Here is a 13,780-nt window from a genome sequence, read left to right as displayed (position 1 = left end):
GCCTCAGACACTTAATAGCTCTGCGACCCTATTTGCTTCACTTTGCCAAGAAAACCCCAAATGGGATCAGGAAGAGGCGCATCGGACCGAGAATGACCAAACTACTGGATAAATGCCAGACACCGGGCTAAGCAGTGGGAATGCAAAGAAACGAAAAATAATAATAATAATAATAATAATAATAATAAGCAAAGAAAACCCGAATAACTAACTGCTCTCTAAGAGCTCCGAAGACACGCAAACAGCCAGGTACAAACAAAAAAATAGAAGGGAGGGGAGGTAATCTCAGAGGGAAGGTATAAATCTCCTTCTCCTCCTCCTCCTCCTCTCCCTGACTCCCGATCAAGATCAAGCAGAAAATCCCGTTTGGTGTAGAAAGATCCTACTTTTCCAGTCTCGTTCTTTTACTTTCCTTCCCACCTGACCACCGCCAGCAAAAAGTCCCACTTTCTACAGGACGCCTTTCCCCATCCCCCTCTTAACTCCTGCTGATTATTTCCAATTTATCCTGCATCTATCTCATCTGTACATAATTGTTTACATGAGGTCTCCCCCATTGGAACAGGAGCTCCTGGAGCGTCCCCCCGGCCTTCGGTCTTTCTTTGCAATCTCAGCACTTAGCATTCAGCAGGCGCTTAATCAATGCTCCTGGACCCGACTCTTTAGATCTTCTAGTGCAGGTCGGCACTTCTTCTGCAACTCGCAGCCCCAGTTCCCCAGAACTCTGGAAATGCAAGCGACTTGCCCAGGATCACGCAGCCTCTACATTTCCAGGCTAGCTCTCACTACGTTAAACGAGATTCAATGGCTGCTTAACAAAAGTCAATTGAGTTGAATTGCCCGGCTGAGGGGCGATTCCGGATCTTCCCGCCAGGGGGCGCCTTACGCTTTCGGACCAGCTCCTCGCCACACCCACCCGAAGGGCGCCTACCTCCTAGGGAGGGATTTCCCCCGCGCCTCTTCCCCCCGCCCCCAAGCCCCAGGCGCAGACATTAGCAATCTATCTCGAGAGAGCGGTGCAGCGCGCGCGGGGCTCTCGGCGCTCTTCTCGGAGTTTATTCCCTGGGCCTCCCGCGGTAGGCGGGAGAAAGAGCAAGGCGCGCGAGAGCCGGAGGCTAGGAGGCACGCGGCGTGGGTGGGGACAAGCGGCGCCCCCCCTCTTCCCCACATACACACAGAGTGTGGGGTTCGGTGGCTCGCCGCTCTTCCACGCGTCCGGAGTGCAGAAAGAAGAAGGAGGTGGGAGGATGGCGGAGCCGGCGGACAAGCCCTATCGGGCCGAATACGCCAAGAGCGGGCGCGCCTCCTGCAAGAAATGCGGCGAGAGCATCGCCAAGGACTCACTCCGCTTGGCCATCATGGTGCAGGTAGGAGGACGGAGCCTGAGAGCCCCTTGATGGCCTCCCAGACGGGCCTGAGAGAATCGAGCCCGGGGATGGGCCCTCCCCTCCCCCGCTTCCTCCTCCTCCTTTCCCAAGAGGCTTCGAACCTGCGGCGAGGAGTGGGGGGAGGGTGCCCTTGGCTTTGCAACTCTTCCCCCCTGTTCTTTTCTCCCCACCCCCCGCCCCGGCTGCACCCCGGCTTTGTATGCATTTGCCTCGGTCGGGAACTGGACTGATTTTCCCCAACATATGGGAGACTCCCAAACTTATTACAACATTTTCAAAAACAATAACAGTAATCTGAGTCCAGCCCGTTAGTCTGAGTGCAAAGCCTCAGTCTGGAGCCCCTGGGAGCGTGTGCCACCCTGCGGGCACTGGCACCCATCCATGCCTGCTAATGGAGAGCCCGGGAAGGGCTTTGCCGACCCTGCCAGGAAAGGCCCGATGGGCGAAGCGAGCCCGGGTCCGTTAGGCGCCCTTTATGTTTGCTGGGCACGCCGCGTGGGCAGCGTGCGTGGGAGGCTGGAGACCAGCGGGAATCCACCTGCCGCCGCGGGCATTTGGTGGGGGGCTTCCCCCCTATTCTGGCCTCCCCTCCCCTGTCGAGCCTCCCATTTGGTCGCTTAATTTTCCCTCAGAGCTGGAGAAATGGGTCCAACTTTGAGCCCCATCCGTGGGATTCTGAAACCTTCACATTGGAAAGAGGGAGTTAAATTAAAAAAAAAAAAAAACTGACTAGCCTAATTTTTTGTTCTTTAAAATTATTCCCTGGAGAGCTCTCTGTTTCCACTGCCATACTCTTGGGCTTGGGATGGGGAACAGCTACCTACCCAAAAAAAGGGGGGATTTTTAAAAATAAAGAATCCGGTTAATAAGTGTGCATATCTTAATCGCCGAGAAAGTGTGGTGTTCGTGACATGTAAATATCCCCTGATAAACGACACAGCCCTGGGTGTCGGAGATGTACAATGGGCAAAGAATTCTGAAACTTTTACCAAGACACACCACAGCCCTGCCCGGTCCTGGAAGTAACGGGTGAAGGGATGAGACTCCCTGCAAGGAGTCTTGTTGGGCCATCCTTGTGATCTGTTCCTAAACAGGGAGGCTTCTGGGATTGCCAGGTGTTGTTATTTGAGACTGGCAACAGGACTTGCAGGCGCTTTTCTAGTGGAGGATGGAACGAAGAGGATTGAATGGGTACCAGAAGACCTTGATTGCACACCCAATTGTGTGTGACTCATCTGAAAAAGTAAAGGGTGTTTGTTAAATTTCATTTATAAGTTATTGATATTCTCCAGTCTTCCTGAGACTTGCCATCATCAATGTGCCTCTGTTTCTCCCATCTCCTAAATTCTCTTTATAGTTTAAATAGCATCCAATTTTTGTGACCAAATGCTCACTTGGATGTTGAAATGGATAATGTGCTACCTGGAGTCTGGAAGACTCATTGAGTTCAAGGCTCTTCCTAGCTATGTGACTCTGGGCAAGTCACTTAATCCTGTTTTTCTCATCTGTAAAATGAACTGGGGAGGGAAATGGCAAAACACTCTGAATCTTTGCCTAGAAAATCTCCAAATGGGGTCGTGAAGAGGAGAGCAGATCTCATTCTTCCCTTAGCTGTTTTCTTATTCACTTCACTTGGAGTCATCCTCTTAATACCAAACCTCATTCATTCACCCTAGAAATATTACATTATCACTTATAACCTAAAATACCAACCCTGTATGCTAATCAGTTCATGTGTCTTAGCTTTGTCTCTTAATTAGACTGTTAAGATTTGTGGAATCTTGTGCGGTATTATTGTAGGAAAAGTTAAGACTGCAGTCCAGAGACCAGGGTTAAAACCCATCTCTCTGGCCCAACACAAGCCACTTAACCTATAAAAATGAAAAGGCTGGACTCTGCGGTCCCTTCAGCCTTCTTCCTGAATCCTTAAAATCTTTGGCAAAACCTGGAGGGGACCTCAGAAGATATATTATTGCTAGATCCAGTTCTAGAGCTCACTTTTGTTCTCTGGAAAAGACAGACATTGAATTTAATAGATGATGTCTAAGAGTTTCTAGAGTGAAGGTTTTGTGATTCTAAGTAATCCCAGCACTAACCATCTTTAAAAAGGAAATGTGTCCAAGAAGAAAATCTTTTCCGAAGAGCATTGGACCAAAAAAAAAATCTTCAGATAATGAGAAAACTGCTGATTAATGGGATAATTTTTAAAATAAAGATGGGACAAACATAAGATCATAAATTTAGAGCTGATAGAGGTTATGGAATTCAGTGCTTTAATTTTATAAATGACAAAACTGGGATCCACAGAAGTGGTGGTTTGCTCAGGGTCACACAGCTAGAACTGTGCTCCAGTATGCTGTGAATGCTCCTTCAATTACAGGTTCCATCTGACGCACTGTTGGGACCACCTCAGAGTTCATCTTAGCCAACTCTCTTGTTTTACAGCTAAGGAAATGAAATAAAACTTTAAAATTCACATCGATTCTCAAGATCACATAGGTAGGAGATTGGCAGAGAAAGCAGGCATTCCTCTTACCCCAGATCCACTAAATCTTGTCTATTTCCCAGGGAAACGAGGCCAAGTGCCAAGATTTGTTTTATCTGTCCTTGAAATACAGCCTGGTGGTTTATCTAATGCTCTAAGACAGGATTTTTTCCCTGCTTCTACTGTAGTATCTTTTGTCATTTGATGTGGTGGTAGAGGTTTCTGTTAACAAGATTGGTAGCTATGTTTTTCAAGTTAAAGTTCCTTGGGAGTCTTCTCCAGCAAGCTTTTGCTTTTAAGGTCTTTTAAACATTTTTTTTTCCTTTTTATTATAAATTTAACAAGTATTAACATTTTTATATGCAAAGAATAGAAAAAGAGGATTATGCGGGGTATCTCAAAAGTTTTAGTTCAGCTTTAACTTTAAACTTAATAACTAAATAAAAATTAAAAATCCATAAGAAATCATGGGTCTGTTTTCGTTTTTTTCTTTTCTTTTTTTTTGCTGAGGCATTTGGGGTGAAGTGACTTGACTAGGAAGTGTTGAATTTTTGAGGTTGGAGTTGAACCCTGGTCCTCCTGACTTTAGGTTTGATGCCCCATCCACTGCGACACCTAGCTGCCCCTGGGTCTGTTTTCTATATAGCTTTAAATGTGTTTCTCTTTAACAAGGTAATATCGGCATTATGCTGAACTTTTCCTGCTTTTTTTTGTATTATTGATGTGTGTTTCTTTGAAGCTCTTTTTTTCCCCAACTAATCTTATTTAAATATGTCAAGTAAAGCAGATTGATACATTGGTGGAGTCTGTTAACTTCACTTCCCTCCTTCCCTCCTCTCCCCCCCCCCCATCCAGTTCTTCAATTCTTGTCCATCACTCTTTTGCCAAGATGTGGAAATCATGATTCATTTTCAATCTTCTGGAGTTGGGAATCAGCCCTTGAATTGATCATATTCCTATATTTTTCAGAGTTGTTTTTCTTTTAGATTGATGCATTTATTATATACCTTGTTTAGCTTACTTCATCCTGCATCAGTTCATACAAATCTTCCTAGATTTCCTTGAATCCATCCCCTTCATCATTTCTTACAGTGCAAAATATCTTTTTATTCATATACCTTAATTTTCCCCAATCGATGCATTCACTTTTGTAAGCAGTTCTTTGGTAGGCCAAAAAATACTGCAGTAAATATTAAGTGCATCTGGATCTTTTCTCCCATTTTGACCTCTTTGAGCCGAGTAAGTGGTATTCCTAGGTCAAAAGATATTTTATAATTTCATGACTTCAAATATAGTTAACAAATTTCAGATGATTGGACCAATTAGGCATTGATGTGCCTATCGTCCCAAAGCCCCTTAAACAATTGCCATTTTTTTCTTTTCTTTGATTTTTTTGGGGTTTTTTGACAATCTAAAGGACACTTTTTTAATTGTCATTTTGAAAGAAGTTTTTGTTGATGTCTTCTAATTCTTACCTTATCTTAGGTATCACTGGTATCTCTCTCCCTGCCCCCTCTCAGAAGGCATATAATTCCATTCCATATAATAAATAGTTTTTTTCTAAAGAGAGAAAAATCAACACAACTAAATCGAAAAAGTCTGGAAACTTGGGTGATATGTAACACCTATAGACCTCCCCACCTCCATGAAAGAATGAATGGATTAGAATGTCCTCTAATATCTCTTAATCATGCTTTCAATCTTTATATATTTTGCTATTTTCATCTGGATTTTTTGGCCGTGAAGAAATATAGCTGTTCTTAATATTTACTTTGTAATTGTATATTTGGTTTTTTGCATCAGTTCATATAGATTTTTCTGTGCTTCTCAACTAATCATACATATCACTTCTTACTGTACACGTTCATGTACCACAGTTGAGCCATTCTTCCAGTTCGTGGGCATTCGCTGTATTTTCAGTTCTTTGCTATCACAAAAAGTACTGCTGTAAATATTTTAGGATAAATATTTTGGTGATTTCCTTGGAACATAATCCCAGTAATGGAGTCTCTGGTGTGAGGGGTGCCAACATTTATTCTCTTGCATAATTCCAAATAGTTCTTCAAAAGATCTATACCATTTTCTGCTCCAGCAACAATGTATTAGTGTGCTTGTCTATCCACAACCTCACATTATTGACCATTGCCATTTTTTGTCATCTTTTCAAGTTTGCAGGGTGTGAGGTTGTTTTGCTTTGCAATTCTTAATATTAATGATTTAGAGCATTCTTTCATATGGTTGCAGTTTTGTTGTTTGTGTTTTGCAATTCTTTTGAGAAAGTTTGTTCATATCCTTTGACTACTTATCTATTGGAGAGTGACATTAGTCTTAAACATTTATTAATAATTTGTATATGGTGGATACCAAATTCTATTTAGAGAAATTTAATACAAAGATGTCTTCTTATTCAACCACTTTCCTTTTTAACCTCAATGCTTTAATGTTTGTGTAGAAGCTTTTCAGTTTCAAATAATGAAAGTTATTTTATGTTTTGTAAGGCACCTCATATTAAATGTGTGTGCAAGTGATTTCCCCCTAAGATTTAGGCTTGCCTGTGTGTGTGTGTGTGTGTGTGTGTGTGTGTGTGTGTGTGTGTGTGTGTGTGTGTGTGTGTGTTTTAATGACCAATTTGTCATCTTGGCTAAGTTTTTGGAATGATTTGCCTTTTACTGATATGGAAATTGAGGCAAATAGAATTAAGTGACCAGCCCCAGGTTTGAATGTCTTGAGTCTAGATTTGAATTTGGGAAGATTAGTCCTCCAGACTCCAAACCTGTATTTTATCCACTGTGACACCAAGCTGTCCTCTCCTTTTCCTCTCATATGAATTGGCCAATTTTCAGTGTGCAAAATTTAGAAAATTGTGGATGCCTAAGAAATACTGGCAAGAGAAATTCTAAAAATGGGTACCATGGATGTCTTTGAGTAAAGTATATTTAATTGGAACTTCTGTTCTAAGAAGGGAAGACACCTTCCTGAGGGGAATGTTTTTTATCTATGCTTTTGTGGAGATTTAATTTATTGGGGCTTTGTTATTAAGTTTATTGAGGCCTAAAGAAAAGGACTTTCACATTCAGATCTTGGCCTTCAGTGGCTTGTTTTACATTTGTATGAAGCATTGTTCCGAAACCCTGCTTCTGCCACCTGATACTGTGGTACAATTTACCTAGAGGCTGGAGGGCTAGGGATGGGCCTTATAAGGTTTCTTTTAACCTGTCTGGAATGGGAAAGGATAAAATGGTTCTTTTTATCATCTCCTTTGGATTTCATTCATTTATGTTTCCCCTTAAACTCTACGCTCAAGTCTGACTTTCCCTTGTTTTAAGTGAGGGCAGTTTTCATTTCATAAAGTGGAAGTTGCTACTACTAGTCTATACTCCATTTAGAAAACAAAAGCTAAGTAGTTCTGGATTCCCCTGATTACTGCCCTCTATTGAATCTTCCTATATTTGTGACCATGCAGGCTTTCCACTAAGTGAGCAGTTCCATTTAGCCCGTCAATAAATATTTAGTGAGCATCTGCTCTGGGACCAGCATTGTCGGCTACCCTTTTACATGAGTTAACTGAGGTACCCAGAGTTTAAATGGTTTGTGTGATGATGCATCAAGACCAAAATTGGAACCCACTATCCCCAAGTTTCCACTTGACTGCTTTGCTTTAGATTAGAATTCAGAATGGTATTTGGGGATCAAATAAGACATTTATGCTAGAAACTCATAGTGGGAACTTCTTTTAGCTCCTTTCTTTAAAATTAAAGGTGGGGGGGCAGGGTTGTATTTTTGTAGTAGAACAGAAAAATAAGCTCATGTTTGAGTTCTTATGCTCAGAGATTTCGATTGGAGATAGGAGAATGGCACTTTCTTCTCATAAAACCAGGTGTCAAATTTGAATGTAAAGCATGAATCCATTTTTAGAAATGTCACAGGATCTCAGTCTCTTCTTAAAATTAGGGGGTAAATTTGAATATGAAACTATACATCCAATTTTAGAAGTGTCACTATGGGGAAGGGGGCTTATGTGTGTGATTAAGACACATGAGAGAGAATGGGAAAGAACATGCGTGTGTGCACTAGAGCTACCCTGTATCGAAAGCAATATAAGAAATTTCTTTTCTCCTTCTCTTCTCCCCTATTACCATGTAAATAGCTCAACTTGAAATACTGAGATCTGAAAAATCACAAGATTATCTAGCCCTGGATTTAGATTTATAATCTCAAACACTAGTCCTCTTCTCCCTCATATAACCTTTAAGTCCCTTTCACCTCCAAATCTATGATTTCATCTACATTCCCATTTTAGAAATGAAGGAATTTAGGTTAGAAAGAATTGCACGGATTAGCTCTTTGTTATACATCTTCTTAGTGGCAGAACTAAGTCCAGATCCCAGATTTCAGGATAGGGCTTTGTGTCAGACTGATCCATTAGATTGTTTTGTGTATTTTTAAATATCACAGTCTCCTCCTTAAGGGGACTACTAGATGGTTCAGTGAATAGAGTACCAATCCTGGAGTCTGAAGAATCTGAGTTCAAATTCAGCCTGACACTTAACATTTATTAGCTGTGTGACCCTGGGCACTTTATATTTCAATTGCCTCCAAAAAAAATACTGTTAAAGTTTCCTGCTCAGTCTAATTCCTTCTACAAATACCAATGCTGCTTTGGTCATGTTTATACTCAGCATTAGCATTTTTGTGTTTTATAAACTGATGTTGGGGGCACATAATCTGATTATGAGAATGAAAGGAAAACTTCTAAAAGAAGGGGGAAGGAGGGAGAAGTCATAACCAACTCTATGAGGGGATTATTTATATTTAGAATTTGAACAATGATGATAAGCCAAGGCTAGCTTTTCATTCTGTTCTTAATTTTCAGATGCTTCGTGCTTACTCTTTTTGAATAATTCTCATTTTCTAGTATCTTTGTCTTTACTAAATACTGAGAAATTAACTTCATTGTTTCTGACTAACATGTTTTCCTGCCCTGCTAAATATGTTACTTCCTTATGAATTCCAAACTACCAAAAAAAAAAAAAAAAAAACCATTTGTAGACACCCCCACTTGCCTTCTCTTGAGGTAGACTCTCTGTTCCCTGACCTGAGCATGTTATCATTTCTAACCCCTGGGTGGACCAATTGTTTATACTTATTTCCTAGTCTCTTCAAATGAATTCTGTTACATATAATATGGCACACACTGGTTCAGCTCAGCATGATATAATGGAAAGTATGATAGTGTCAGGAAATCTGGGTTCATATCCTAGGTCTGCCAGTTTACTGCTTGAGTGCCCTTAGGTTCCTTATGTCTCAAATGAGAGTTGGACTGGTCAGTCTCTTCATTCCCTTCCAACCTGACATCTCTGATCTATATATCTCCATAAAATTTCATGGATCAAAACCCTAACCAGTCCCTAAAATGGTCACCTTTTCTTTTTTAGTACCAGCATGATAAAGGGATAATTTGTTCAGATTGAACAATGTAAGAGAAGTGTAGCCTCCAGATTAGCCCCAGAAGGTGAAATTCTTAGTAGGGAATTTTTCATTCACTTTACAACTTCCATGATGGAAAAGTAGAATATAAAATTAGTTGTTCCCATTTTAATGACACAACTACAGAATATTTAAAGCTCTCTATTCAGTGCAGAGCTGGGGTCCATAAACCTGCAAAGAGTCTGTAGATAGATTTCAGTATTAGTGAACTTGGGATGTGTATAGTCATTTCTCCTGTAACATGGTGAATGCGTTACTTAAAATTTCACAATAAAAGGAAATGAGATCAGGATACAGTAATCAAAAATGTCAGTGATACCTTTAAAAAAAAAAAAAGACAACTTAATAAAAATGGTACACCGTTTTATACATATTAAAGTAGTTAAGAAATAGATCAGTAGTGATGTCTCCAGCCTTGGGCCACAGCTGGGTCTATGCTCCTTTTTTCTGTGGGGCACAGAGAGGCAAAGTAAGGGATAATGAAACTCCCAGGAGGCTGAGCAGAACCTAAAGTTTGTGGAAGTAGACCTCAGAGGGGCTGTATCTGGTGAGATACTGTGAAGTGGTACCCTTGTCTGTGTTTTCACCCATGCAGTCTAAGGCAAGTACAGAATCTCTAATATACTCAAAATGTTCCTTAATATATCGTCTGGATATATTTGGAACAAACCCACACTTTACAAACAAGTATTATAGCAGAACTGACTGTATTTTACTTTACATATTTAAAAAACATCATAAAAAAGATCCATAGATTACACTATGTTGCTGAAGAGATCTGTGACCCCGAGAGGCTGATAACTCGATCTTAAGCAAGACCCACTGTGTTAACCACTTGTTCTGTGTCTTGTGATTCTGCTTTCTCCTCAGTCACCCATGTTTGACGGGAAGGTCCCAAACTGGCACCACTATGCTTGCTTCTGGAAACGGGGGCTTGTCATCTCTCAGGCTGAGCTTGAAGTGGATGGGTTCTTAGAGCTGCGTTGGGACGACCAGCAGAAAATCAAAAAGACCATTGAGGCCGGAGGACTGACAGGAGGTCTGTGGACATAGTAGTGCCGCCTACTGACATGCCCCCATTGTGGGCCTTAGGCTCCCTGTGTCCAGGGTAGATTGGAGTAGCTGGCACCAAGAACACACGGGAATCCAAAGCAGGGGCCGGGGGGTGGCACCTATAGGGGCACTGGCTGCAAAAGGAATTTGTATTCTACTCCTGGGATGCACCGGGGTACAGATAATTAAATGCACAAATACACCTGGGACCAGGGGGAAAGCGAGGGGGGATAGGGGGAGGGCGAAGGCCTGACCTATAGAAAACCCCAGAGGACCTGGGTTTGTGCTCATGTGGCAGCTGCTAGGTTAGTTTGGAGAAGGCAGGAATATGGGATGTCTTGGGGAAGCAGGGAGACCCAAAAAGGCCAGAAGGAAGAGCTTGTGTTGGGTCTGAAAAGCGGGAGAGAGTGACCAGAGATCTGGGGTCTTCCTTATGTCCTCCTTTGAGCCTTTTGGGGGGTGTTCATTTTCACACCCTTTTAGCTCTGGTTCTGCTCGCTTGACTCTGCATCAGCTCATTCCTGTCCTCCTGGGTTTCTCTGAGCCTCTAATCTCCTACAGCACACTGCTACATTCTGATGATAATAACTAATGTTTATGGCACTTGAAGTTGCAAAGCACTTTACAGATAGGATTTCCTTTCATCCTTTCAGCAGTCCTGGGAGGCAGGGCTGTGACTGTCCCCATTTTACAGGTAGGGGAGCAGAGGCATGGAGTGCTAGGGGCTAATAGTCTGGTCCCATGGCTTGTTCAGCCATTCCCAAATATTGAATGCCCTGCCCCAATGACTTGTTTTTTTCCTCCCTCCAGTTTCTGTCTTGATAAAATGAAAACAGCTGCCATAAATATCTTTATGTGTGTGCCCTTTTCTTCTTGGATCTCGGCCCAGTAGAGGTAGCGCTGAGTTAAAAGGAGGGCAGGGCCCAATGTTTGTATGGGGATGGACCTCTTAGAGCAGGGGTCCTCAAACTTTTTAAATAGGGGGCCAGTTCACTGTCCCTCAGACTGTTGGAGGGCTGGACTATAGTAAAAACAAAAACTTTGTTTTGTGGGCCTTTAAATAAAGAAACTTCATAGTCCTGGGTGAGGGGGATAAACGTCCTCAGTTGCCACATCTGGCCTGCAGGCCATAGTTTGAGACCCCCAGTCTTAGAGCATTTGTGTCCCTAGTCCTTTTTCTAGTGTTGCTTACTCATAACAGTAAACCTCTAAAGCAGGAGTGCAACTTGGATCTTTCTAAGTTAGAAGTCTACATTCTCGGCATCCAGAGAAGCCATGAAGTGGCTAAGACGGACACTGTTCTGTGTTTTTGTCTAGGCAAAAGCGGGGGTCAAGATGGAGGTGGCAAGGGAGAGAAAACCCTCATCAACTTTGCGGCCGAGTACGCGAAATCCAATAGGAGTGCTTGCAAGGGGTGTCAGCAGAAAATAGAAAAGGTAAGAGTGGTAGTGGTGCAGTGGACCATAGGAGACCTTCCCATGGGCAGTCATTGAGAGGGTCCAATGAGACAAGGTTTGTGGGAAGGACTTTGTAAAACAATCTGTCCTATAAATGTCACCTGTTATCCCCATTTTACAAATAAGGAAACAGGCTCAGAAAAACATGACAAGCTAGTGAGTATCAGAGGTGGGACTTTTAACTTGGATCCTAGTTCCAAGTTCAATGCCCTTTCCAATATCTGGGAATCCAGACCTTGCTAGTCTCCCTCTGTGGAGGGAGGGTGAAGTGCATTGTAAGTATAAGATGCTGTAGAATTATGAACTTCTAGGGGATTTCCTCTCTTCTCAGCAAAGACATTTCACATTCTAAAATACGTGATCAATAATAGAATCAGCTATTAAGCATTCTTGTTCCCGTTTCCAAGACTCCATATACTTGGCTACCAATCAATAAATGTCTCTCTACCAGAATGGGAAGAGGCTACATCAGTCACTCACAGAGAGCCTTTCGGGAAGAATTTTGATTTACAAGAATGCTAGTCTCTTTTATTCAGGCACAAGGAGATGGTTGGAACTCCTTATGATAGTTTCCCATTCCATTACAAAAATTCCTTCTACCCCATCCCATTTTTTAAAAAAAGAAAAACAGTGTAGTTGTGAGACTCAAATTGGAGAACAGCACTTGATCAGCTTGGAGATCTAGATAAATATTAACTATTAGCATTAAATCCAGAAGTTTCCTTGGTAAAACAGAGAGTTAACCTCCCTCTGGAAACACCTGGATCCAAGTGCTGCCTCTGAGAAATACTTATATGGTTTACATAATCTTGAGCAAACTTACTAAATCTTAAAATTATTTAAGCACTTTTTGCATGTAGATATTTCAGAGCAGGTGCCAATCTGCTTCACTGGAGGGAGTTTCCTCCCCAAAAGTTCCTTAACATAGCTAAAATCATGGAATCAGTCCAGAAGAATTATGGAAGTATCCCAGGGATACTGTCTTCACCCTGTGTCTGCACAAAGGTGTCATGATCATCTTTTTTACCCTGATTAATTTTTAATGAATCCATATAGCCAGAGGACTCTTGGGTAACCTTGGAACAGAAACCTCTAAGCAGTCACTATATGTGTGCTGTTTAGGTGACCCTAAGATGTTTTCTAGACTTAGACAAGTGAACCGAGTTTCCCTTGGTACCAATGCCAATATTGGGGGAATTTTTCGTTTATAAGTAAGTAATCCATTCAGGATAGAAGCTAGTATATAAATTCCATCATCTCTAACCATAAGTACTTCAAGACTGTTTATGTTATAATACATAATACTGTGAGGGTTATTCCTTGGTGAAGTAGAAAGATCACTGAATTTGGAGATAGATTTGACTGCTATTCCCTTGGCTATATGGCCTTGAGTAGCAAGTCCTCATTTTCTTAATCTGCTTTAGATCAGTATTCTTAAACTCAAATAGAAATAGATCCCTACCAGAACCATATTGACTTAAAAATCCACAAAGTAACATTTGTCATATGCTTATTTTTATTCTTCAAAATAGCATAATTAATATTTTATATGTGCTTTTTTCTTGCAAATAGAAAGCATGATGTACCAATGGCTAGGTATAAGATTTTCTGTAGGTCTTTGATTCTACAGTGTTACTAACAAATCACATCTTTAAAAGATGACAGATTTCTTCTAAGGCAAGGAGTCAAACAATTTTAAGTACACTGCTCAAGTTTTTCATTGTGTGTGCTATCTGTGAGTTTTTTACTTACTTAATGTAACAGCCTGCAAGCAAGTTTGATCTCTAGTTTAATGACTTTTCTAGGTTTGACCCTAAATTTTAGATCCATTTACGGTGAGAATCATTAGGGAAGGAATGAGATTCATTGAATTTTTAAGTTATTTTTCATTACTATCCTCAACAGTCTCA

The 13,780-nt window shown here is 41.5% G+C and overlaps 1 protein-coding gene across 1 annotated transcript in view; it reads left to right on the top strand.

Moving 5' to 3' along the window:
* Positions 1-1,116: 1,116 nt before the first annotated feature.
* PARP1 (poly(ADP-ribose) polymerase 1) overlaps positions 1,117-13,780 on the top strand; it is a 44,476-nt gene continuing 31,812 nt past the window's right edge. Inside the window, exons 1-3 of the mRNA XM_051993418.1 lie at positions 1,117-1,367; positions 10,231-10,399; positions 11,731-11,849. Of these exons, the coding sequence (XP_051849378.1) occupies positions 1,248-1,367; positions 10,231-10,399; positions 11,731-11,849 (408 nt within the window). The 5' untranslated portion in view covers positions 1,117-1,247. The remainder of the gene's footprint in view (positions 1,368-10,230; positions 10,400-11,730; positions 11,850-13,780) is intronic.

The sequence above is a fragment of the Antechinus flavipes genome, chromosome 4 (genome assembly GCF_016432865.1).
Source record: "Antechinus flavipes isolate AdamAnt ecotype Samford, QLD, Australia chromosome 4, AdamAnt_v2, whole genome shotgun sequence".
Classification (NCBI taxonomy): domain Eukaryota; kingdom Metazoa; phylum Chordata; class Mammalia; order Dasyuromorphia; family Dasyuridae; genus Antechinus; species Antechinus flavipes.
The sequence above is the reverse complement of the archived record's forward strand: the minus strand, read 5'-3'. Positions and strand labels throughout refer to the sequence as shown.